This window comes from Varroa jacobsoni, unplaced genomic scaffold (assembly GCF_002532875.2).
Source record: "Varroa jacobsoni isolate VJ856 unplaced genomic scaffold, vjacob_1.0 scaffold_167, whole genome shotgun sequence".
Lineage (NCBI taxonomy): Eukaryota > Metazoa > Arthropoda > Arachnida > Mesostigmata > Varroidae > Varroa > Varroa jacobsoni.
Window position 1 is genome coordinate 133,371 of NW_019213069.1, and position 27,040 is coordinate 160,410.

At 37.8% G+C, this 27,040-nt stretch overlaps 2 protein-coding genes and 1 long non-coding RNA gene across 11 annotated transcripts; 2 read left to right on the top strand and 1 right to left on the bottom strand.

Moving 5' to 3' along the window:
* The first annotated feature begins 2,729 nt into the window (after positions 1 to 2,729).
* PMP34 (Peroxisomal Membrane Protein 34) lies at positions 2,730 to 21,154 on the top strand. 6 transcript variants are annotated; one of them, XR_002686509.2, is made up of 8 exons: positions 2,730 to 2,864; positions 3,207 to 3,334; positions 4,107 to 4,355; positions 4,778 to 4,976; positions 10,105 to 10,273; positions 13,649 to 13,811; positions 14,073 to 14,219; positions 20,894 to 21,154. XR_002686509.2 is itself a non-coding variant. In XM_022851280.2 (6 exons), exons 1-6 carry the CDS (start codon positions 2,730 to 2,732, stop codon positions 13,657 to 13,659), a joined length of 891 nt encoding a protein of 296 aa, XP_022707015.1. In that variant the 3' UTR covers positions 13,660 to 13,904. The 6 variants fall into 6 exon arrangements, 5 of the variants coding, with proteins under 5 accessions (XP_022707015.1, XP_022707011.1, XP_086828779.1 ...); XM_022851280.2 differs by lacking the exons at positions 14,073 to 14,219; positions 20,894 to 21,154 and having other exon boundaries at positions 13,649 to 13,904; XM_022851276.2 differs by lacking the exons at positions 13,649 to 13,811; positions 14,073 to 14,219; positions 20,894 to 21,154 and adding an exon at positions 10,697 to 10,770.
* LOC111270884 (uncharacterized) lies at positions 2,814 to 11,542 on the bottom strand. Its single transcript, XR_002686528.2, has 3 exons — positions 10,796 to 11,542; positions 3,147 to 3,355; positions 2,814 to 2,905 (listed from the first exon to the last, which is right to left on the bottom strand). It is a non-coding gene; the product is annotated as an uncharacterized LOC111270884 (long non-coding RNA).
* On the top strand, positions 15,578 to 25,508 carry LOC111270853 (cathepsin O). Of its 4 annotated transcripts, none has more exons than XM_022851314.2 (6): positions 15,578 to 16,904; positions 20,730 to 20,893; positions 21,659 to 21,792; positions 22,168 to 22,231; positions 24,677 to 24,767; positions 25,070 to 25,508. In XM_022851314.2, exons 1-6 carry the CDS (start codon positions 16,876 to 16,878, stop codon positions 25,266 to 25,268), a joined length of 681 nt encoding a protein of 226 aa, XP_022707049.1. In that variant the 5' UTR covers positions 15,578 to 16,875; the 3' UTR covers positions 25,269 to 25,508. The 4 variants fall into 4 exon arrangements, with proteins under 4 accessions (XP_022707049.1, XP_022707040.1, XP_022707032.1 ...); XM_022851305.2 differs by lacking the exon at positions 15,578 to 16,904 and adding an exon at positions 17,964 to 19,788 and having other exon boundaries at positions 20,716 to 20,893; positions 24,681 to 24,767; positions 25,070 to 25,235; XM_022851297.2 differs by lacking the exon at positions 15,578 to 16,904 and adding an exon at positions 18,042 to 19,788 and having other exon boundaries at positions 20,716 to 20,893.
* Positions 25,509 to 27,040: the final 1,532 nt, after the last annotated feature.

Sequence of the window (27,040 nt, forward strand, 5' to 3'; positions counted from 1 at the left end):
AGCCTAACCTAACAGCTAACCTAACAGCTAACCTAACCTAATCTAACCTAACAGCTAACCCAACGAGTAAGTCATGTGAATTTTATAGTTGCGTAGTCTGCTAGCAAATTCATATGCCAAATGAAATTGAACATATTTTCAGTTGCATTATTTAGATTTAGCGAATATTTTTTTAATGTCGCCACCTATGATTCTATTGAAACAGCGTGTAATGTAGTTTCAAATTGACTGTATCAATCGATGTTAAAATCGATCAATATTTAAGTAACTATTGTACGGGTTCACCTGGAAAATGGAAACAATTTCCGTGCCATTAGAATGTTCAATCAGAACAACCTAGACACCAATTCAATCAATATAATATTGTCTAATCTTTAGCATCACTACAAATCAAAAATGCCGTTCTCTTCATTTGCATCTTTACATATCAGCCTTCCAAACTAGCCTTGATGTGGCTTCGAATTGACTTGATAATGCATTGAGAGCATATTTTTTCATCCTGAAAGAACTCTTATCATTAGCAATACTGTTATTATCAACGTTCGAGTCAAATCCATTGTGGTAACTGTAAGATTATGGTAAACTGTCGTCAGGATCATCTGTTTCAAATTAAATAAAAATAGTAATTTAGTTATGTTGTAAGCAAGATGTTCCTGTTATGCATAATTTTGGATGAGTTGGCCGTCATAAGCTCAGAGTATGAAGGCCAAAAGACCAAAGAAATTTTTCTTCGTAAGTGCTATCCATTTGGACGCAAAGTTCATTTTTCTAAAGGAATGAATACGTTAGGGTGTGCCACATCCATACTCGATCACGCGAGGGACAAATGCTAAAGGCTTAATTTCATTCCGAGCTTGAAAGGTTTATGGAGGATAGTTTTTCTGCTGAACTAAATAAGAATACATTGGCTTAGAAATAGTTTACGTAATGCTTTATTAATATAAGGGTAATCTATAATTAGACAGAATATTGATATCAAACCAACCGAGAAGAGTCTATAATGCGCAAGTCAGTCGTCGGCGAACTTTCGTTAAAAGGAAGAATACGCTGTCTTAGCATAGAATCATCTTGCTATGCCGTATGCTGAATAAAATAAGTGAGATTGAAGCATTCAACAGCGCTCTACTTGGTACAAAAGTTTAACCGCTGGGCCTAAACGTCTATATTCGTCAGGAGTACAGTTAGGCCTGTTAACATCCTAACATGATTGTATAGTAATGTTACTTTAATTTATTTTGGTCATTTTACCTGACCGAAAATGGTCAACGAATTTCCTAATATACTGCGCATGTTTTTCTAAAATTGCAAATCTTGACATCCGGCGACGAGATAGGGACAAAGTTACCTTTAAGGCGCTATATTGAACAGCGTTCACGAACACAGACAAATCGAACTCCGCAGCTTTAAACAGGAGCGTAGACATATTTTGTATAACGGTAGCTGTCGCTACTATAATAACAGGTGTCTTAATGGAAACACTGCAACGTCCGCAATGAAACTGTGCACCCGAATCGTCCGGAGAACAACTTCAGCTAGCATGCAGAGAGCTTTTTCCATGATTAAAAGTTACCTCACAGTTATCATTCCACACTTTATTAGACCCAAGGTAAATAGCTATGGATTCAGGCGTCAGCAGACACCAGATATTATTATGTATGAATATGCATAGCTAAATGCCAGATTTATGTGAACACTGGTTTGGTTAAGATCCTGTGCTTATTACGCAGTAGCAGCTAATCTGTACTCTAGGGGGCATCAAGTAGAGGGAAACTAACAGTTTATTAGTTTATACAGTCTAAAAAAGAGATTTACATAGTGTTAGCACATACGCATGTGGCATTTGAGTGGTAAGCTGGTTACTTGCCAAATTTAAGAGATGGGCCAGGTTCGAAACTGGCCGTACCACACTTCGTAACGGAGAAGCCAGCCGTTCAAAGCAATGCCTGATTGAGTCACTGTGTGTACAAGTCGTGAAACTCGAAATGGTAATTTAGCACCACACGTAAAATTGTTGGCATGTATTAGAAAAAATACGCACGTAAAATGCAGTCCTTATTTATAGACAGCGAGGAGCTAATCTGCGTAGTTTGTATGTATAAATCTAGTACGTTGCCTCCGAGGCTTTCTAACAAGCTATTGTGTTTGTGTTTCTGCGAAACTACTATTTTAATCCCACTTGGTTATTTAGATCATAATAACTGTAGTTGTGACAGGCCGATGGTGACGGTAATAATCGTCTGTATTGGGTCAACAGCAGATTATCCTAGACATAATCATGGTTGCGGTAATTTCGTTAATTATATGTTGATTAGTCTTTTCAAATGTGTAATTCCATTCTCTTAAAAACGCGGACACAACTTCATGAAGTTCATATGTATGGTTTGTTTCCTATTATTTGATTTATGAGCGTTTTACGTAAACGCTGAATAAATGAAATTCTTTTTAGGTCGAAACTACACGAATTTATTTATGTTTTATTAAAAAATTGTAAGAATAAGTAATGAAATCTAAAAGGATAAGTATTTTTGAAGTTTTATGCCGGAGATTTGCGATAATCAATGACCCTAGACAACCTGTTAACAACTCTGTACATGTCAATCACACTATTGGCCTCAGGTGCTACCGTTTAGTCAACGTAAATGCTTCCATTATAAAATTTATACGTGATTTTTATTGTCCGCTGACAGAATTGCAGTTTCACATCGTCCGCTTGGCTATTGCTTGTAACAATGGCGCTTTCAAAAGTTCTGGCAGAGCGCCTGTTTACTCACGAAACATTAGTACACGCCATTTCGGGAGCTGCTGGAGCAACCGTAGCGATGAGTCTTTTCTATCCACTGGACACGATCCGAAGCCGACTTCAGGTAGGTCCTGCTTCAAGAACTGTGGGGGCAGTTTTTCTCAGCTGTTCATAGACATAGACGAATGTGTACCTCAATATCTTATTCATTTGAGATAGTAGTTTTGTTAAGCCTTCTAGCATTTTCATTCAGTAGAGAATATCGCTGCTATGCAATATCTTCCAGATACTGCACGCAGTCAGCAGCCCCTCTAAACGACTGCTAAAGCTTTATATAGGCTATTGTCAATATTTGTTAAATTCATGTTGTAGTTGTCGTTTGTCTTTTATAATGACGAATACATACATGTTGAAACCTCTATTTTCTTCAATTGGATATGTTGTCTCTTTGTTCATGGATCTATAGGTGGAAGAGGGACGAGAATCGAAATCCATAGTTGAGATGTTACGCGACATAATGGAGTCCGAAGGTTTTGAGGGAATTTATCGTGGCCTAAGTCCTGTACTCCAGTCACTCTGGTGTTCGAACTTTGTGTAAGAACTTAATGCAGCGTACTGAAAACACATGAATCAAAGAGAATGATCCTATTTGATCGTATACAAATCTACAAGTTCTATGCATTTGTGGATTTTGCGGGCTATTATTTAATCTTGTTACCTGCTAGTATGCTATATGGAAAATTCAAGTTTCTGGGATTGCATACAAACCGAATCTCCTCAACTATTCTGGGAAGTAGTCCGGTCGACATTTTAAAAAATGACATTTTATTCAACGCTTTCATAAGATTCTATAATGCGTACGCCGTATACCAGGACTCGATTAATAACTGATATTTGAATGAGGAAGTACGTCTTGTTCAATGGTAACATTGCTTTGACAAGCAAGAAATATTTTGGGGTTAGCTGACAGTCGTTGTCTTCTTTTTATAAAGGTGCACAGATGGTAGATACATACGACCTGAAGTAATTATTTCGATTAGCAGCATACAGTACGACGCTTTTGATGATTAGATGCTATATCGAGCATTTGGGCCTTTTTATGGTTGAACAATATACAAAATCTGTTATAAAACATCTCATCTAACCGCTGACTGGTTTAGCTCAAAATTACCGAAGCTTTATTGGAAGTGATCAAAAGTCCCTTGTCTTCTCACTCTACTACAGCCTATTAATTAATCAATCAGGTAAGAAGAACATCGGACAATCAGCGTGTCTCGGTTTATCGAAAACGTCGTTGCCTTTACAATTTTGCCATTAGTGTAAATAACTTTCATGATTTGCCTTTTTTCGTGTTACCCAATTTTAGATATTTCTACTCCTTCCACGGTCTACGAGCGGTGTTTAGCACTGACAGGGGCCATTCCGCAGGACGCGACCTTATGCTAGCGACTATTGCCGGAGTAATTAATGTGATAGTCACGACTCCAATGTGGGTCGTTAACACGCGTATGAAGATGCAGGGCGCAATAGCTCAGTACGGCCCACATGACCAAGAAAACCAAAGTGCGAACTACAAGTTTCGAAGCCTTCTAGACGGACTTATTACCATATACCGGTAGGAATTATTAAAGACTGGAAAATGGAAGGGTGTCGCTCGATTTTATTTTTATTTAGGATACAAATTGCACGAACCTGTGTCTAAGCATTTCTATTACAGTTAAATAAGGCTATATGCGTGAATAGAAACCAATGCATACTCATGGTTTCATATCTATTACTCATATCTACTATCTGGTGCTCATATCTATTACTTACTGAATATGAAAGAGAGAAGAAAGTTTTTTTACTCTACATTTTTAAAAAATGGATTCTACTGAACAAAAAAAAGCACTAAATACGGATCGAAAGATATATTAATCTAATATGCTGTATATGTAATATGTTCTAGTAGCTTTCGATATATTAGTACCAGCGTAATAACTTGGTCTTGCGAACACAACCAATGCAATTTCATAGTTATCTGATGTCATGTTCCAGGGAGGAGGGAGTGCATGCCTTATGGTCATCAACACTTCCATCGCTTATCCTTGTTTCAAATCCTTCCATACAATTCATGGTGTACGAGGCCCTCAAGAGGCGCTGCGAGACTCTCGGTATTGCTTTGAGCGCCGGTACAGCGTTTTCGCTAGGCGCAATCTCGAAATGCATCGCCACTGTTTTAACCTACCCTCTGCAGGTGAGTTTCTTTAATATCGCTTGCAAGAGCGTGAATTTTTTAAGCCCAAATAATCATCAACGCGCTATAAATATATTGTTACCATACGTTAATTTGCCCTCTATGTAAGCTTCTGTAGTCACCAGCGTTGGCCGACATTAAAACTCCGCTTGATATTTGTTAGCAGTTCAAATCCCTTAAATCTAAGGGTATTTAACTAAAATTCATATGACCAACTTGCTAAAATTTATTGAGTTTTTTTTTGCTGTTATTAACGTTAGCTGTTTTATACGAAAATTCATGTGGCAGTTAGTGCAGTTTCCATTCTTAAATGATAAAACATATCTATTCAATTTTATTCGATATGTGCATAAAGAGATCAAGCGAGATCATAATAGATTTAAAAATCTAAACAAAACTGTATGTACGAAACACGTTTACAATTAATTTGTAAACCTTTAACATTACTCGGAGATGAGTTTAGGTTCGTGAACATCGAGGTACAGAGCGAATGAAATATCAGTTGTTCCTTCGAGATAATCCCTACTGAATTCAATGGCTTGTGCCACCGTTTTTCCAATCTTTGAAACAGTTTTCAGATTCAATTGCAGGGATAAACACTAGCTCTATTGACGTTTCACTCGAAGTCACCTCAGGGCATGTTCCTTTGAGGTATTTCGCGAGTTTTGAAATGAGGAAAACCCGTAGGAGGCTAAATTAAATTTTCTTTTATCCAAATCCGGTTTTTGTTTAACTGCGTTAAGGCTTTTCTGAAACAGCTATCGACGAGTCTGTATTTATTGGAAATTAAGGTCCCTCAACACAATCCTTGCTGTGGGCCTTCTTGCCTCAAAATAATTGTTTAAAGTTGCCCCGCATAACTGACGTGAGATGTATAACTTTTCTGCGAGTCACCCGAAGATAATTCGGAAATCCTCCAAAATAAGTTGCTTTGTTTTACAGCGTTTTGCTGTAACAGGCCTTCAAAACGTAGCATTGTAGACGTCACTGGTGCATTCAACATTGATTGGTCGCCTAATTTCCAACAGCTTTCAGTACCATTAGCAACCTACGCGAATTCTTCATCTCATCCTGATATAGAACACGATGCGCAACTTTTAATTTACAATATTCGCTATCTAACAAAACGAAACCCTGTCGAAAGTCACTCATTTAAAACGATTACAAAATGCGAACAGACCTTATTATCTCACGGGTTCCATTAGCCTTTGAAATCATTTAGTTATCTTTTACTATTGATTTTGAACTGATCAGCAGAAACAATCTTGGTATCTTCTTGCATACTTACACGGCATAGTTTAATTATAGAGATCTGAACCTTGCTCACTCGCCTTTAGCTAACAAATGTCTTTAGCTAGACTAATGCAGGCTGTATAACCATTCGGTTTGTGGCGCACCTTTTTAAGAATCAGGTTATAACTGCTGAAAGGCTTTCTTTCTAGATAATTTTGTCATCCTTCAAGGATCTAGTCTCGCCGTGATATGGCTGTATGGAGGGAGGTAAAAGTCTGTAGCTAGAATCCTCATCAAGTTATATAAATGTCATTATTTCTAGAAAAATAGACGATGTGCAATTTCTAATGTAGAAGTTTCTTTTCCAAGCCTTACTTTGGCCAATAAATCATAATGCCCAATAAGATTATGCGTTTTTTTAATAACAATGACGCTTTTCTATTTCTCTATGATGCTATTTCAGTTGGTACAATCGAAGATGCGGCACAGTAGTGATCACAGGCCTATGATCGAGATGATGTTATACATCATTCGCAATTTTGGTGTTGCTGGACTTTTCAAGGGTCTTGAATCAAAATTGCTTCAAACAGTCTTTACAGCCGCTTTCATGTTTATGGCATATGAGAAAATTTCTTCAATTGTTTTCCTGTTAATGCGCTTGAAAAATACTAAAGCCAAGGCTTAAAAACGTTCCTCTGTAAACAATTCTAACAGAGCTCAAAATTGTGTGAAACTTCAAAAAAAACTTGTAGCTTTCATTTTATATGCGCATGCATTCAATAGGGTGTAACCATAACTTCGTCTGCAAAGGATATGATGTACGCTAGAACCCACTGCCTAATTACTAAAAATCAATGACTGTTAGTAGAATAACAGTAGTGGAATGTCGTTGTGAAGGTTTCTCAAGTAAATTATTATTAAGACGGTTATTTTTTTAACTAACTACGGTCTGTCTAAAGTGCAAGCAAGTAGGTTGCTAGACTTGTGTTAATAGCCATATTGTAAGTGCAGTTTCGTTAGTAGCCAGAGCACGGAAAAAAGTAAAACTTAAAAAATAGTTATAATCATGTTTGGCATATAAAAGCATGTTGAATTAACACTATAGATCGATTTTAGATATGTTTGTTGGATAGGGCTCGCTAATCAGTGAACAAAGTTGCAAAATACTGAAAAAACATTAAAACTAAATAACGAAAAGTACAAAAAAGAAAGGATGCCAGTATTAAAGACTAGACTGCTGGTGTTAGCATTTCAAATCCCGTTGTGATTAAACCTCTGTAACTGGAACCTTGGTCTTTGTACTAGCAATAAAACTGAAGGATTACATCTCTCATCTTATATGTCTTTAGAACGATATGTAAGTTGATAAACCGTGGTCAGTCCTGTTCATAGGAGTGCCGAAAAACTTCACAAGGATTAGGAGTTCATTAGAAAAAGGCCGCGGTTATTATTACAAATAAGCAACCTTAACAACTGCAATTAGTTCCGCGCTAAGCGCTGCAGCTGGATTGCAAGTATTTATGTATATAGTCATCTTCAATACATGTATTATAATCAACAGAAAAAGTTATAATAAACTATTTTTCTATTATTTTATTACCTGTTTGACTGGTTTCTTCGGTTACCTAATCAATTAGTTAATTGGCAAACATTTTGGCCGGTCGCCGTGTCGGCGAATTCTGCACACTGAGTGTTTTTTTTTTTGCCTGTGGCAGTCGAATTGCTTTTCATGTTTGACGTCCGGTAATTAAGCCGATAGGCATTACTTTAAAGGGTTTGCTCCCAGCATGAAACAAAAAGTGTGTATGGCTGGGTTTGAACCTACACCGACCATATGTCCTAATGTTTACCATGTAAATTTCAAACAAAGCAGGTGACGCTTGCGTTTGTCAAGTAATTTTTTCCTCAGTATATCAGAAAATAGCAGGTAGTTGCCTATTTTCAAGATACAATTTTTATCCCATTTTTTTATCAAGGATGTTTTTCGAGTATCCCTTGTATGTAGAAAAAGTACGTATAGTATTTGATTACCACACTTAGTATTAAACAGCTAAAAGTGACTATATGAATTTGCAGCCAGTTCAAAAGATTTCCGTAGCTGCGCTTTGTAACGCCCCATAAACTCAGGATTTATTGCGGATGATCGTTTTGATACAACAATGATAAAATATCCGGATTAGCGGGTTGACTCGCAACCTTAAGGAATCACGACATTTATGCGGCGTTTACTGAGAAGATACGCCCGCTGGTTCTCTTTCAACAAAATCAAACACAAAAGTCAAAAGTGAAAACTATGGAGTTTATTGTGAACTTGATTAGATGGACAAGAGTCGAGCATAGACTACTACTCATTTGATTTGACTTTTCTATCACATAAACAAGAAACAGATGCCCGGTCGAAAAATTCAATTTTTGCTTTGAAGCAAAAGATACCAGTGAGACATTGTTGATAGATCATTGGCGCTTCCACTGTTTGGCTATCGAACGGTAGGGCAGTTAACTTGTCAAGATTCATATGCCTACTTAGATTGCAGGTTATAATTTCCGCAGCGTTCGGATTCGATCCTACATTCGAATATTAGGCTAATTTTTCTCTTCTCCTGATTTGCGTCGATCTTTTGATAGTCTTTTTGACAGCTCACGTTCTATAATAACCGTACTTTCGTGTCATGAAAAGGCGTGTTTTTGAGTTTCCTTGCTGTATAACAGTGTATTTATCTTACTGTACGTGTCTTAATGCGCTTCTTATAACGTCATCCAACAAGCGCGGCAATGCACTTTGACAAGTGTCTGATATATAATATTTTGTATAATATTTAAAGTGGAACTTAATGGCTTGTTCTAGGTTCTCTGTTAGAATGTTTTTGCCAAGGAGTATTACCGTGGACAATCAAGCATTATGAGTTCGGAAGCTTTTCTATTTGGTTTATCATTTTAACATGTTTATCGTAGCTAGCTTCAAATGAAGGACGAGGCCGGTTTCATCTATAAGTGTATGTAAGCAGTGAATTCGTCACAATCGTAGATTTGCTAAGCGATATCTGTCAAAAAAGACGGGAGATGATTTTGCAGTATAAAAGTGTCAACATCGAATAGTAGTAACACGATGTTACGGCGGCCCACGGCCTCGTAGAAGAGAGTGTTTCCTTTATTATTTCAACTTTTGCTTATTCGTTTTTGAACTACTCTGTGTAGGCTACCTATATCCATTCGGCAAAGCGGAACCGGCATCGCCTGCTATTAGAATTCGCTATTTAAGAAACAGGATGTGTTTGATAAATTTGTACACTATGTATGTATTAACAATCGAATACTCGTCAAAATAGGGTAAGGCAAAATAGGGTAGAGACGCATGTTGAGGAGAACTCAGTAACATCAAACGTCGCCGCTGTTCCGAAATCAATGGGAATAGCAGTTTTTGAGGTAAACCAATGCGTATCTCTACCGTGGTAAGGCGATGAGGCTTACGGCACCGTAGTGGCCGATTGATTATATACGTCTTCTCTAAATATTTCGCGCGTGACTGCTATTCCCACCAATATAGTCAAGCTGATAAATGCAGAATGCACGGTTGTTGTGAATGTACGCTTGATAAGAGCATTGTGAAATTACATGCATTTTTATGCAAGCACATCTTAGCAGAAATATCACATCGCTCAGAAAACTCCTGGCCACAGCAGCGTATGCTCTTATAGGATCTGCCATTGTAATAATTTATAGTGGCCTATTTTGCTCTATCGTAGCAGTACTGATGTTAGTCTCAACAAGTTTTACCAACAAAAAAGAACAAGTGAAAATGCTGAAAAGTGCTTTTAAGTGCGTATCGAAATCGACTACTGAAAGCTCTGCAAACTCGGCAACTCTAGATAATAACTGGCCTTTGTTTATATGACAGTGCCGCGGTTTGCTTGCAGAGGTAATCATACGCGAACGCTACTTGTCAACCCTACAACAGATGGCGCTTTTCATCTATCAGTTATTGTATAGAACTGCGTGGGAAGATCGGCGCGATAGGTATTTCATGGGCAATAGATTACATGCGGTTCGACTGGTCGCGATACAGGGTACGTTATTTTTCTGAATCATCTCACTATGCTGATGGCGTTCTATAAATAAGCGAACGAGAACTCGACTGCGGTACATTACCGCAACGGTACAATAATGTGAAATGTTAATCCTGTGGCAACAACAACAATCCTAGTTCTATACATCAGTATAACGATCGGTACTGTTAGTTAAAACCGCACGACATCCTAAGCTACATGATTCACACTAAATGTAATGGAACAAAAAGACAAAAAAAAAAACAAATGGTATAGATAAGCTTTAGGTGTATTAGATTTTGTGATAAATGCTATTCGAATTACATTTCGTAAATAGCCTTCGTTGTAACTCTATTAAGTTTCATTCTATTAAATGCCTGATGATCAACCTAGGCAAAATAGGTTTAGCAGGTTCCACACTGAAACTTCGTTCATTGCTTTCAGTTCTGCTTTACCGTTAAGGAACGAGACGGCTGTCAAGAAGAATAAAATTAAATTTTTACTAATCATTCACATTACGAATAGCTGTCCTTTATTACTTACTTGTAAGGGTGCTCAGAGGAAATGCGCGAGATTTATAGACGCCCTCCAATCTCCACAGTGCAAGAGTATTTCGACTTTTAGACCACAAAGTGATACCTACAATATTTGCATTAACTGATTGCAAACCTGAAGTCATGTGTGTATTATTAGTCCATATTATAATATATCCGTTCGTTAACGCCGAATTCCCTTCTTCCCTTTTATAACTGAATGGTCATGTCAACATGTCCTGCTTGCACATGTACCGTATGGCGAGTGCTACCAGACTCATTCTGGAAACTATTGTTGACCTGTTACATATACCGACAACATATATTCAATTAGCTGTCGTGTGACCACTGCTCTGGTTTGGGGTAGGGTAGGGTGAACACTGATAGTGGCTGCCACTAGCCTACTGGATGCGTCGCCCGTTGCGACGTTCGTCAGCACCAAGATACTTATCTTGACGCACATGTTATACCAGGCCAAACATTATACAATCCTTTAGTCATAATAAGCTTTTGAACGCCAGACCATATGCCTTTTGCAGAAATTCTCATCGCTTGGCATTTGTGACGAGCAGACGTAGACTCTCATTTTGTTGGCTTTTTAGCGAACGAGCGAAATGATGCCGACCGACGCTGCAAGCAGCGATCGATGCAGCTTTCCACACAGCTAATGGCAGACTTTATTGTTCAATGCAAGCAATATCCAAAACGTTTTACCCATAGGAGGATTTTTGTACGCCACGCCTTTGTGACCTACGGATCCTTACCTACGGAATTTTAAGTTTCCTTACCTACGGAAGCAGCGAGCCGCTTTCGTAAATAAGGAAGCCACTTGCACAGATAGTAGTCCGCCAATCAACAAATCACTTTGCTTACTGCCAAGCGAAACAAGATATGACGCTAAGCTTGACCAAGTTACGCCGCCATACTGGGTCGCTGTGCGAGGACATCTATGTGAGTGAACACGCGTACGCACGCACATCATCAGCTGCAGGACACACGTACAGCCACTTCTTACGGAAAGATAACCTTTTCGTTCCACACTGCCCGAATACAACAACCGCTCAGAGATTAAACGCAATCAGAGAAATCGGGACGTTGATGGAACAGCGAATGTCACAAAAGCAGATGTGCACAGCTGAACTCTGACAACAGAGGAGAACGTGAACTAGTAGTAAATATGCGGTAAAAGTTGCCTAATGCGAATTTAAACAATTGGAGGAGACTACTAGATAAAACTAGAAGCTGGCTGACGCGTAAACAATAGCGACGGATCGAAATGAAGGGACCGAATCGTATTTTGACTTTATATAGAAAACCACTTAGATTCATTAGGCCAATCAACGTCTACTGGAGGATAGCAAAGTGCTTTCCGTTTCCAGGATGAAGTCTTCGCGTGTTACGGAGAAACCATCTGCGTACAACGATGGTCATCTGTGTTACCTACGTTTACTGAATGCGCCCACGTTCGGTCCCGGCGCACCCACTTATGATGAATCAGCTTAATGCAGCAGCACTTGCGATGGTCGCTGTGACCTCAACCAATAAAATTCGGTTTGATTTGTAATTAGCCAATGACGGTTGCGATCAGCGAGTGCAATCATCGATTGTCTGTAAAGCTGGCGCACTTACCTACCTTTGCGCTAGATAAATGACGGTCTAACCCTATTCGTATGGTGTGGGTGCTTCCTGATCTCATGCCGTTTCGACTTGCGCAAGAATATTCACCACTATTGGCCGGGCACTTTCAAACGTCACTAGCGTCAACAATACGAGGAAAGTAGGGACAGAGGGAATTTTTGCATGCTTTGGTATGAGTGATTTAATAATGAAATTGATTACAATGCCTATCTGTTGTCATACGAGTTACACACCGATCATATATGCGTTCACCATGAAAAAAACGTAAAGGTATCAAAATTGCACGACTACAATAGCAGTAAGAATTATTTAAAATTGGAACAGTGTAAAGCTAGCAAACTTTGCAAGGAACAATAGATCTGTTTAGAATCGTCTTCGTATCGATGTAAGCAGCAATATACATAGACGCAGTCAATCAAGACATGTGTACGCCTGAGACACGTGCACGATATGTTTATAGGAGAATGATAATGACACGTAGCTGATTAAAGCGCGGCTGTCTGTTCGGCCTGACAAGCTAACGTGACAAAACAGACGTAACTATAGCCGGTTTTGATCTGGGAACTACAGAATAATAGAGCCTATGCAATATAATAGAATTACTAAAAATTCTAACTAAGATAAAGGAATCATTGCATGAAAATTACAAAACTAATAGCATTGGATAAGTCTGGATAAATTTGAGCTAGGTACGTTAGTCTGGTTTTAAATGAACTTTTTTTTTTTATACTGATGGCCTGTTTGTTATTTTTTTTCAAGTATCTCTGCCAAACAAAACCTGTTACCGACAGTTATAAAGTTAATTTTTCATCGTGGAATACATACAAGTTCTCCAATAGAAAGGAGGCCTCTGGGATGAGCTAAGACAGAGGATCGGAATTGGTGCACAAAGCTCGCTGTGCGAAATAGTAGTGTAATTCTCTTTGATACAACGTTATATATATTCATAGCTTGGTTAATTTCGATGAGAAATGAAACAAATTATGAGGGATTTAGCTTTTCATTTAGGTAGATATACTTTAGACAGAGAATATTATTAGATATAATCTAGGCCCGTGTATTTGTAGAAGCGTAGCTAAAAAAAAAAAACAAGGCAGCTCTATAATCACCTCACCTCTATGAATCGCCAGTCTGCAAAACGAGTTTGTCAAATACAAGTATGTCATAAATTTGACTTCTACTTTCAAGTTAAATTTTCATTTTACATTGTTCTGTTTTTTTCCAGCCCTACGTTAATTTTGGCAATGAGTCGCTGTGTTTAAACTAAAGATCGCTTATATGATTGAGAACAGCTTACGTAAAATGCGAACAGCTTACGGCTAATCTGTGATAATCCGCGTGGCAACCGCTGGCGGTGACTCAACATCGGATTTCTTAGCATTTTAAAGGTATCGGGATATGCCTGTGACAGATAATCAAAGACTATGAAGACTCGCAGAGTAATGTTTCAAATAAATGAGCTTTCCATTGTTTGCACGAAATCGAACGTATTTTTTTAAGTGGATGAGACTAGCAGACTAGCTACCTTAAAAATAGATACTTCGAATAGTATATTATTATATATAACGCTACATAACCGTAGTCAAGCACAAGAAAAGAACTCGGCATCAAAGTAACGAAAGACGTTGTATGGTTTATCCTGTCAGCAGCCCATTTGCTTAAGGGTGGATTACGGCAATGTCCACACCCCGAATATTGGAGCGGACAAGTACTGCTTGACATGATAACTTCGGACATGGAGACCTTGCATCCACCACGTATCGCCCCATAACTGTTTGCCGAAAGCCTTCCGATGGGTACGTACCTCCATACGTATCTCAGAAGACAGACAATTCTCATTTGGGTTCGTTTTTTGATTAACTCCGCAAAAGAACGTTTTCCCTAAGAAATGTCTATATCATTACTTTAGAGAATAACTGGATAGATTAACCCACAGTAGACGTTCTTTGTTAAAACCCCTAATCTTCGTGGCCAAACATTGCGAGTTCTGCCGACCGCCGGAAGAGCCCCTTTATTCGAATATGCGTTTTTTCCGTGTTTTGATAGTAGGATGACCTTCCTATTTGCCCGGAGCATCGTCATCACCGGTGTTCAGTACGGATTGTTGATTTGGTGTCAGTGCACTGGCTTGTCGTCTAGCTTTGCATTGTCGAAATGTGAAGGCATGAACGGGAGTCGACTTTGCGATTCAGTATCCCAAGATCATTTACAAGAACAACAGCTAAAATCCAAATAATGGTTCAGTCATATTTTCATGCACGTGTGCAGATTTGTTTTTGAGCCTCTTGACCGTTGTGGCCCACCGAGTATGTGCATGCAACAGAAGTCGATCGACGATCAGGAGTGTTCGTGTGACCAGATCTGCTTGGTGGCTACGGCGGCTTCTTGAACAAATACCCGAAATCATTGCGTGACACGAAGCGTAACCGGAACAGAGAGTTATATGCACGAAGTCAAATAATCACTATTGGAGGAATAGAACTCAAGAAAGATTATTAAGCCATAACTACCTTTAACACAAGCCAATTCATTCTCAAAGTTAGAGAGGTCTGCCGTAGAGGAGGATTTATGAATCTATTTTGTGAGAGTAAAGTCGTCGTAAAACAAACGGCATGTAATATATTGTCTTGGTAATCGATGTTCCTCGAGAGAAAAAAAGACATTCGTATAAAGAGCAAATATAAATGGGCTCACAAGTGGACTTTACGGAACCCCGCGCCTTGCTAAATGGTCCGCCGAAAGCATTTCTCACTAATGCGCATACTTGAGAAAGAAAACGTACGAAATAGCGTCAAATGTCCCCGCGACACTGACGAAGGTCACAAGGGAAACGTTTTCTTGATCACAGAAGCGCTATAAATACCACAGAGAGCCAATTCATACAATGTCAGCGATATTGTAAAGCTAATAGAAAATCTTTGTTCAGAAAGTCGGTCTTGACCTGACGAGCAATTATATGTGATAGCTACTAAAAAAATTGTATGAATGAAACGGCAGTACGAAATCGGGTTTTCTAGATTACCTAGCGATAAGTAGTTCCGAGGCAATAGGTGTCTAATTAAATAAAGGCAAGATAGATACACTTTGTAGGAGAAGTGTCGAGAAAGTGAATGTAGTAAGGCTAATTGAGTCATCGTATTGAAATAAGCGGTCTAGTCAATTGTCAAAAATGCTAATGGTACGCTTTGGGCATCGTATTGTAGTAGCTTTCTAGAAGGATAGCAGAACAAGCAAGCACTAAATACTCTTTAAAAAAATCTCGTCCAGCCGACTTTTCGTAAAAGACTACAAATACCGTGCTACCGAACCGATCAATTATTACGCAGTTGCTATACACATTTAATATAACAGCGTGAAAACAGTTTTTCAAACTGTTCTCGGTTGCCTTTAGTTCTATTCTATAATACTCTAACTCTTTAGATTTTGAGCTTTACGTTCAGTATCGCCGTTAGGCACTCCATCAGACAGACGGCCAGCTTTCATCATGAAACGAGGTCTCTACTCCATTCTACTTTGAATTTACTCGACCTATATGTACTTCCTATTTGACATCACTCCAAACAGAGCTTACGTTAACGAAACGATACGTTTAGTTCAAACGAGGAGTCCTGCGCGTGTCGGCCGTGGCATTCGCAGTAACAGATCATTGCCATATTTCTTTGAAAATGCCTACAAATATAGAAAAATAATAATTGGCACAACGCTGACATCGGCTAGTTTAGCTGGCGAAATATCACGACGTGTACGTTCATTTAGGTTACGTGCTTCCTGACGTTCTCAATTATACGTTGAGTCGAACGGGGGCAGTTGCGTTCTTCGTCCTTACATGTCGAACAGACGAGTGCGTTTTCCGCTTTAGATTTAATGGAAATACGCCTGCGCACCTTACTTATTATTTAATAGAATCTACAGTGTAGGTCGCATATAGGAAATAACTGGCTAACCAACCATTCCAATAAAATGTACCATTGGCTCACAGTTAGATTTTGAATACATCATCAATAACAAGTTGGATCGTTGACTTTGTGGAGGCAGATGCATCTTTTGATTCCGTTTCATTGTTAGGCGAGCAATAATGGTTCGTCAGTGCGCGATAACGCTTAGTCACGAGTTTGTTGACGTTCTATTTACTATGTGGCTATAAAGATGGCTCAATTTAGCTAACATAGTCAATGTCATAGAGGCTGAATAGGAAAGAATCAACTTAGGGAAGGGGAAGCGATCATACAATAATTTCACAAAATCTCGACTTTCGCTTGCAAAAGTAAAAAATGCTTGGATATATTTAAATCTGGTCATTTGACGGTTCTTTATATACGCAGTTTAATCTACGTAATCGTCTCTCTACCGTTCGTGAAACTATAACGTTTGTGAATGCTTTTTTCTTCAGCTTTTTAAAAAGTGTCATAGAAGCATCATCGGTGTTTAAAATAATAATTCGTAGGGTATTTCATGATGGCACGTAAAAATAATTTACGCAGGTAAATATCAGTTAATCTGAAAAATAGATACTGTCGTCGTCGAACAATTCGATGGAACAGCATTAATAAATCCAGTGAGACCTATTCAAGCAAGTGCAATCAGATAATAAATCTTTGTAAAAATATAATGAAAACATTTAGTTTCGAAAGTTTTCCCGGAAGAACACATGTTCGTAAATCGACATGGCGTCTATGTTTTCCACGTAAGTTACGCTTCTTGGCGACCAGGCTATCGACAGATTGTGAGATCGATAATCAGATATGTTGTTCACATCTGCTCGTATTGTCGTTTGACATATCTCCTAAATCCTGCGAAGAATGCCGAAATAGTAAAGATATAATTAATAAAAGGGGTATACATAGCGAGATCTAGACCACACTGTAGGTGCCGGTTTTGACTAGTGGTCGTTGAAAGCAATGCCTAGCAGCACTACAACTATAGTACTTGTACGACCTGCCAAAGTTATTACGCAGCTAAGCATCAATATTTAAAAGGCGTGCCTTCGATCGATACCAGAAGCTCGTGCTTTGTTTGTCCTAGTTAAAGGGTTACATTTCAAATGAATCAAACAGCAATTTTCTTAGAACTTTTGAACAAGCTATCCCTTCTTTCTATTTGTATTTCAATCAGGTTCAATTTTGATCACAGTTTTTTTAATCTAATAAAAGCCTTTCATGCAAATACAATGTTTGCCAGTGTACAATGGCGTGGACCCAGTCTGCTTTCATATACATAGACTATGCTTAGGTGACAAGTTCTTATGATAATAAATTTATAGAAATTCGGAAATGATTAGATCATTATTAATTATATAATGATTAGATTGGTGATGGGGAATAGGTCCTTTGCAATCCTGGAGTTACTGATATGATAAGCTGATTTTGATCAGATTCAGAACACTCATGCCCATGTATGAGGAGTTCTTAGGTAGGATATAATGGTAGGCAAGCTGGGTAGATAAGCCTGTGACCAAAACTGAACTTTAAGCCGAACACTTCAAAGATCCGTGTCACTATGGAGGGTTTTATTTTTACGAGAAATATCGGAGTTATATAGAAGTTTTATTCACTTTCACTAGGCAGTTCTTAATGATTAACATATAACAACTTATGACAATTGAATTCCATATGCTTATGCATTTTCATAGCAGTATCTGATTATACGGAAGATATGACATGGACACAATTCCAAACGTTCGTATTTGCAAGTACTGGAATAAAGCTAACTGGGCCTTCACCTTATTCTAAATTGGGCTTACTGCTTACGAGAAGACTCAGATGCCTACCTGTTTCGTCCTTGTCACCCAGCTTTCCTAACGTCGTGTACATTTTCACTGACAATGGTATATCATTTTTTTTGCTTAACGACTAGCTAAATTATCAGTTTACATCAGCAGCAAGTTGTATCTTAACTGAATATCAGCAATAAGCGCACATCCAGCTTGCATCCAGTGCACACGTACTTGTGCACTCTATTCTGAAAACCAATGAAAAGTGAATCTACTGGAGAAGATAAGTCACCTCTTTCATAACACCTAGTATATATCAGAATCAAAGGGATATTTCCTTTATAAAAACCTCTAACTACTTAATTCCGTTAGTAATTAGCCTATGAAGATCCGATTTATGTTATTTTTTCTCCCTGTGAAACAGTTTATTAGGGTTAACTGACAGCCACCCTATAAATATAAACCGTAGTCCAAAAAGCATTCGTTTATCCCGTCGACCTAACCCAATTTGCACGAAGGATTGACAGTGTTGTAACTAAAATATGAGCAGTGCCCCTTTTAGCTTAAAAATTTAAAGCAGGCTTCATAACAAAGTGTTTTTTAAGCCAATGTAAATACGTCTGACATTGACCAGGGGCACAGATCCTACTTTCTTGGTAGAAGAACATTAATGTCAAATGCTTATTAAATAATAGGTCACAAAAATCATAACTACAACCAGCAGCCAATCAAAACAGTCTAACAGCAGTCAAAACAACTATTAAAAAAGTACGCTTAAATAAAGGAACATTAAATGCTAATTTTTAGTGTCCTTCCACGCTGTATACCGTGTATATATTAGAAATAAACAGATGTATCGAGTTTTACATTCAGTACTACTGTTACGCACTGATTCAGGGAACATGCTCGCAGGACGCCCAGTTTCAAACCTAGACCACCTTACGAAGTTCAGCAGACAGATATGTTACCACTACATCACCATGGGGCTATATTTCAGGAACTCCTGAATGTACAGTGAGGAAATCAACCGACACGCTGTGACTCGGTGTGCAATACACGGGTTTCCCCATATTATCTGTCAAACGCCTCAATATCACATCCGTGGAGAGGTCCCTGCGGCCTGTATCACACGGGATGTTGTTTACCTATGCTTTTTCTTAGTGGATCGGCACGTTTGTAAAAGATATATAGTGGACTGTGGCTATTTTGATATCAGTATTAGGTTTTTATGACTAAGGCTGTATTTTATGCTTTATCTACGATAAGTTAAGAAAAGATGTAACTAAATTTTAATAATTTTATATTTTGGAATTAATAAAATTAAATTGACCAGTGCCATTCTTGGACGTATATACTACCTTTAATGGACGATAGAACCAACCTAAGAGTTTGCAAACATCTTTTAGACTTCTAATTTTCCCGCCGACGTGCGTTTATTTATTAGAATGGAGAGAGGGTTCGGACCCGGGAATTTAAAAATGGCTGCCAATTTCTGGATGTCTGAACTGTTGCACTGGCTAGTCAGTTTTGAATGTTTGCAGCAAGGGCTAATAAAAAGTGACAAAATGTTTTATTCGATCGTATTTCAAATAATGCTTGGCATAGTTATGTGTAAACCTTCAGCCGAAATCAATATGTCGAAAAAACTCCCAAGAGTGTGTAGAGATTTTGAAAATATTACATTTAATCAACTATTTTAAGCTAATTTTTCTTCTTCCCTTGAACACAGGAAGCGACCGACTTGTTTCAAAAACTAAGCACAAGTATAAAAAATTATCTGTAAAAGATGTAAAAATGTGAACTCGTGCAACGTGGATCAGTTTTGAACATGAGTGGTATATATATATATATATATATATATATATATATATATATATGTATATATATATATATACATATACATATAGGTGAACAAGTTGTCGCTATATTGCCACATCCGTACCGAAACTCGCTAGTAGACTCTATATATAGCGTCTATATATTTATACTTTCTGCTCCGATGCAAACCGACCTGTGTGTGGTGGCTCAGATCAGAATGTGTACACCGCTGAATTAGAGTAACAAAATTTGTGCAACGTTTCCGAATCTTACCTTGATTCGGTCTTCCCTAGGTTCAAAACTTGTAGTAACTGCGGTGTTTATTAGAATTCAATTCCCACATTATCATACCATACAGATTGTGGCCGAAGGTCACTCGTTAATTATCTACTGAGTGGTTGCGTTGCCTACGTTGAGATTCAAACAGAAAACATGCGTGAATAGTTGTTTTCTTTCATTCTAGTATTTATAGCTGAATTTTCGAGGGAATCATAACACTTCCAGAAAAACCGGGCGTGGTAGCCTAGCAACAGTAGGTTTTGATATTAGTGTTCGAAAGAAAGAGGAGCTCTTTCTTAAGCCATTACTTTTGTATTCTGCCTTTTGCGGCGCTTTATTTCTTTCTTTTTGCGGTCAACTTTTTCCCATGGGGCAATCGAAACAGAGCATTGGAGTGAAGATACTATAAACGCTAACGTTGTCACATGCGATTTAAGTATGCAAGAAATTTCTATGATATTTTTAGCTCTTTTGTTTCTAAACAGGTGGTTGATTACAGAGATACGCATTTTTCAACGCCAATTAAAGAGCAAAGAGAGTGTGGAGCTTGTTGGGCGTTTGCACCCACTGAGGTGATGGAGGCTATGAGATTTGGGTTTCGTTCTGCCAAAGTCGAAAAAATTGCCAAATCACTTTCTGTACAACATCTTATTGATTGTTCAGGTAAGACGTCATAAGCACTTGCAAGATGGGGGTAAGCATCGCTCTCGCGTCTGGACTAAAGTTAGCCCCAGGGTAGCAGAAACACATTGGTGAAGGCCCACATAAGGGAAACAGAGTCTCTGCAAAATCGAATGACTTGAACCTATAGCGAGTATCCGCCGTTACAGTTCAGCTACTGACGATAAAGGAACGAAAGAACAGACAACCACTATTGAGCTGCGGAGACGTAATCAATCGCAAAATTAATTAATTGTAGCTTGAGGTGATTTTGATTTATCTTGTTGTTAACTGCCTTGCATAGACCTTTTTTTTTTTGAATATTATACTGCACAGAAAGTCGCATTTTGCAGCATTCATTTGTCTTTCTTATGTTGGCAGCAATGGTCACATGTGCCAACGTTATTCAAACACAACCATTTATTTTTAATAATATGATTCATGAATGATACAAATGTGTCTGTTAGTCAATCAAAAAACGACAACTGGTTCTAAATCATTCGTAAGTTTGATTGCTATGTTCATCTGAATGGTACCTATAAAATATTTAGATAATCTCCAGTCGTGGTTCATATGCTATTACTATTTGTTGGTTTTCTATGTAGTTATGTAAGCAATATCTTGATACGTCTAAACGTACCAACGAGAAGAGCTATATTTTTATAAGGAAGGATGAAAACTATGAGTTATCTGTTTTGCCCCAAAAATACGTTAACAAGAAATTATAGATGCTTTTCTTGTCTCCTGCATGTTATTACGCATTATTAGGTGTCTCTTATGGCTGTAAGGGCGGGGACGTCTGTGATGCAATGGATTACCTGATAGCTACAGATTATCAGTTCGTTTTGGAAGCGGACTATTTACCATATTCAGCAGTCAAGCATAGCACGTGCCAAAGACAGGTTTGCTTAATAATCAGCAGCTATAAAATAGTAAATTCACGTAAAGGCATGGGTTTTTTTCTCCTTCCAATTAGTCTTATTGTTTTTAACCTTGTCATACATCTTATAAACAAGCATATAGCAGTAGTTAAGCCTGCTGTGGTAGGATAAACTGGCACCTTAGCACGCGTTGATTTTTATTATATGTTTGTGGAGCTTAGTTTGTTTAAATTTTTAGATATGCCAAAATATTTTTCGTTATTTAAGAAAAAAAATGGCGTCATTAATACATCTTGCATTGAGAGAAGTAAAAACAATTAACTCTTCCGACTGTTCAGGCTCATGCAAAAACTATTATGGGTGTTTATTTCATTACAACATTTCTCTATTCTACAGGTAACGCCATCTGCCAATATTACCATCGGACAATCTACGTGTGAAGACTTTTCGAAGTCAGAAGGTAATAACAGGACAAGTAAGAGGAAACAGATTTTTCATTGACCCAAGAGTCAGCTTAGATTTTTCTTCCTTTATGGGCACCTTTATTAAAAGTATAGCGAACATAATTTTTACAGGACGGTTACAATACAGGAAATATATCATATAAAGAAGTGCTAGATATTCGCTATTATATATATAATAGACATTAGATATTCTAGATTACAACACTGTGTTACGCAAAATAAAAGAAGGATTTTTATCTCACCTAAATTATACCATCTGTTTGTTTATGACAACTTTTGAAAATATTGGATTTTAGAGAAAATAGTATTTATTTTTTTTTTCTAACTAAATTGATCTATAGTCATCTATCTCAGGTAATACGAATCGTGTCTAGTAATTGCTATGATTTGAAAGCCGATATCTGATAATAGCAAATGCGTCGACTTTCTTGTGATGCCTTCTTTCAGACTCAAAATATAGTGCCATAAATATGAGCAAAATATTTACGAAAAATCGCGATATTTTGCAATTCTATTACGATAAAGGCACAAATGTTGGCCATGCCTGTAAGAATACTTGTGTTGTTCGTGCTCAGGTTCATTATCGGACAAAATGGCTCAAAGATAGCTCTGGAAGTTTCGATATGGAAAAAAGCACGATGTTTGAGTGGCACACAGATTGATTGAAAGAAATGTACTCTATTCACATCTGCGAAGATCTATAGAGACGCAAAAAATCGAGCACCTTCTGAAGCGATGGACCATGGGTGAAGAAAACTAAATCACACACAATAATAATGTGCAAATAAAACCAATTAAAAAATGCACTCTAAAACTTCTGACAAAGCTCAGATTGACCCTAAAGATAGTGCTATGTATTTAATGTTAATAGAAAGGAACCGCGCATTATGAGTTACTGCCGCCTGGCAAAACGATTGATTTGGAGTACAACATTACAGCGAGCCATGAAGAAAAACAGACTGAAACTAGTAAACAGAAAAGGCGTCGTTTTGGATCATGACAAATCCGGACGACATACATCTGTTGCCATTTGGAAAACTTGAGAGAACTTAAATGGAAAATTTGTACGCATATGCCGTCTATCAGATGTCTAGGTCTTTGCAGAATTCTCCCAATGACGTTAATTTAATTTCAATGGAAGGATGCAGAAACCCTTGATGTAATTTTTCACCCAATAACCGCAAAAATGTTACAATGATCGGAATACGGCATTCATCGACCATCGATACAAGTCATCGACCGCATATTTAGTTTAGCAATATTCTTTTAAAATGTAAAAAATATTTGCTTTAATTTTGGTTTTAAAAGTGTTGACACTTTTCAGACAATATAGCATGCGTTACAAAAAGTAATTATGTAGCGAGCTTATTCTGATGCTGTTACGCAACATTCTGTTCTAGAACGCAGGCGTGTCAGTACAAAAAAAAAGTATCTTATATGTTCTGTATATCGAACTTCGCTTGGAGCATCACTAAGATAAAGACCTTGCCATAGATGGTAAACACATTTGCCGACAGGTAGTTCGCCTGCCCACTCAAGAATTTTGCTGTCGGTGGACTCCTATCGGTTGCACGATTCTCAGGCATGGATCAACTTTTTTGTCTCAGCACCACTGGATTTTGCGTGATTTAATAAGCGCATACAGAGCTTATGGATAAAAAGAATTATGCAAAAATCACCTTAGCTTCGACCAAGTTTGAGGCAAATGTAATCGTGTGCTTCGTTCCTGATATCACAATAATCGCTACGAACCATCTGTAAAGCGAAAAGCGTGCTGCGTATTCTGTGCAGGAGTGAACTTGTTTACTGATCTCCGATTTCGGAGTAATCTATCGTTTTTGTGAGGTCGGTGTCGATATCCTCATTCACTGAGTTGTACCGTATTTGTACCGAATACTAACTACAGGCACAGTACATTAAAGGAAAATAGAATTTAATGTTCATATCATTTGAGTACGTTCTGGGCTCTTCGGCCACCCTAAAGAAATTTTTGTTGGAAGACTTGAAAAGTGTTGTGTCTAGATAAATTCAAAAGGAACCTTAGGTGCTGTTTTTTTAATATTCGGAGATCAGTGGCATGACTGCGGTGTACGCCAACCGACGCTTGCTTTTTCCAGTACATTCGAGGCTATACTCAGCGTTTAAGGGATAGTAAAATTGATCTGTTTTTGCTTATGCGTTTCTGATATTCTGATATGTATAGCTGATGTTTATGATAAGCTAATGACTAATGGTATCTATAGCCACTCTAGGTCAAATATGTTTGTTTCCTACATTGATGTATTGCTCTTTATCGGTGTAGGTCCACACCACCATTTGGTGTTGACGTAATAAAAAAAAAGTATGTATATAGACCGGTGTCTATGTTAAATATGATTAAAAAAAATATAATTATATTGATGTAGTCATCCCCCAGTAACCGCAATTTGCTGTTTCCACAGACAGTCTTCTGTCATTCATTGCTTACCATGGTCCCGTCGTCGCTTCCGTCGATGCGACAGTTTGGAAGGACTATCTTGGAGGAATTATTAGGCAAGAAAACCCTCTTTTTAACAACTACATAACGACCTTAAATCTAAAACTTAAGTGTTTAGCATAACGAATATTGACTGCCACAGACATATCATCGATGTTTTATCAATACCTGTTAGTAAAATTGGAACAAATCTCGATGTGCCGCGTAATACTGATTAATTGTTCAAGCGACGCTTTGTAAAAATTTTCAAAATCTTAATTCAAGCATAATTCTCTTCAATCCTTGTTGCATCCTAAAAGTAGTATGACATGACATATCCAGCTTATAAGAATCTGATTAATTTGACGTCTGTTTGCAGGTACAACTGCGACGCTGGTCCAAAAAATCACGCAGTGGTGATTGCTGGTTATAACCTGACTCACTCGCCTCCTTATTATATAGTTCGCAATAGTTGGGGCCGCAGCTTTGGAGATAACGGTTACATGTATATTGCTACAGGAAGAAACCTCTGCGGAATCGCGGATAAAATTACTCTTCTTTACCCAAAATATAATTGATCGTGATATATTTATGCGTACGTGAAGTGGTTCTGTACGATATACTTTGCGTGTACTCTTGAAAATTAGCAACGCGACCACCTCTACAGTTAACTAAAACCGCAGCAAACGCTAGTTTAGAGCTTTTCGTGTAAAAACGTTTGAATTCATATTTACTATATATCGCAGGAACTCGAAGGCAAACTTCACAAAACTCAGAACAAAAATACAATTCACCTGCAGTCCCATTAATGAACTCTATGAACGATCTTTTTATTTTAGCCAATAAACTTAGGTATTGTTTCCACACGGAACCACTTAAATTGCATAAAAAATCGATTCAAATAGATATTTTCTTAACTGAACGTGTACATCTCATGACATGCTAACTTTTAATGTAGTTTTAGCGGTCTACATGCTCTTCATTAATTATATGTAGTAGAAAACCAAATCAATCGCATTTAACGACAGGATTGCTAGAATTAAGATAGAGAAATACGAAAAACCTCTGTGAAATCCAATTGTTTTTGTAGGGATTGACTTCAAGCGCTCTGACATCTACACGACCCATTTTACTGCTTTCTTTTCGTTCGAGGTAGTTTGGATTCGCCGTGCAATGACATCAATCTTATTTATTAACTATATATATATATATAGATTTTATAGCACTATAGTTCAAAATTGATATAAAAAGAATATTACGAAGAGCCATGTTATACCAATAAAATATACTTTTCACAGTTTTGTCCATTACTAAATGCATAAAAAAATATACTATATAACTGAATAAAACTGTTTCTCTCACCTAAAAACCTCCATAACTGTAATCATAGAACGCACGCTAGCTGTAAGCTCGCGGATTATTACATGACTGGGCAAGAAGACCTTCCTTAGAACCTGCCTAATCTTCAGTTAATTTAGTCACTTTTAGTCACTTTTACTTAGATGGCTACTGATTCAGCTGAGGCGCAATGCTATAGTGCCTTACTCCCATCAAGTTTGCTTGCACCCATGGTAAGTTCCTAAGTATGATTATCCTACCGTTCTGTACGTGTGTCACCAGCTTATCCATGATTCTGTTCTGTAACTTCTTATATTCGCCTTGTAATCTTTGCCAGCTCCGTAATTAGAAATGTCCGCTAATCGACAGTTTAAGCAAAATGACGAATCCTTACTCTACACATTACAGATCGAACTCAGATAAATAATACGAAGTGAATGGCAAGCGACAATTTTTGAAAATGCGCTGATTAAAATGTTATGATAACTGGTCGGTCTTGCAGAATGGAATCAATCTGGTTATTGATGCGATTGGCGCATAAATTTGCTAGCCTGTCACTTGACCGTAAATAGTACACACCTTAATATATTATTCTGTGGTACACCAGATAAATAAACAACCGATCCGTAGATTAAATGGGTACAGCCGACAAACTGTCAAAATTCCATTGGGCAGTAAGGTTTACCATACATATTGTTTTTAGTACTTGGTAGGGTATTTCCCGTGCAAAATATAAATGCAAGTTTAAGGAAATAAATATAAACAGATATTAAATAGGTTCAGATGGAGTTCAGTAGCATGAACCGCACCTCAGGTCATCGATAAATTGTACTACTCGCCATCTTTAGATAGCCTCGTTAGTAGTTCAGACACTTTATTGCCCGCATTATTATAATCTCAGGTCATGATGTGATCTAGACATGTGCTGAATCTACTACATCTTACCAATTAGCTATTATATGGACCTCAATCGGAAGATACGCTATATGGATTAAGCCTTTATTTGTAGCAT

What these genes read in the sequence shown, in the direction of transcription:
- LOC111270853 (XM_022851297.2), top strand. Translation starts at nt 19,579, where the DNA reads ATGGAGAGAGGGTTCGGACCCGGGAATTTAAAAATGGCTGCCAATTTC. An exon ending in ACATCTTATTGATTGTTCAG is followed by an intron (nt 20,894 to 21,658) that starts GTAAGACGTCAT and finishes ACGCATTATTAG; the next exon opens with GTGTCTCTTATGGCTGTAAG. An exon ending in TATCTTGGAGGAATTATTAG is followed by an intron (nt 24,768 to 25,069) that starts GCAAGAAAACCC and finishes GTCTGTTTGCAG; the next exon opens with GTACAACTGCGACGCTGGTC.
- PMP34 (XM_022851267.2), top strand. Translation starts at nt 2,730, where the DNA reads ATGGCGCTTTCAAAAGTTCTGGCAGAGCGCCTGTTTACTCACGAAACA. An exon ending in CTCTGGTGTTCGAACTTTGT is followed by an intron (nt 3,335 to 4,106) that starts GTAAGAACTTAA and finishes ACCCAATTTTAG; the next exon opens with ATATTTCTACTCCTTCCACG. An exon ending in GGACTTATTACCATATACCG is followed by an intron (nt 4,356 to 4,777) that starts GTAGGAATTATT and finishes GTCATGTTCCAG; the next exon opens with GGAGGAGGGAGTGCATGCCT.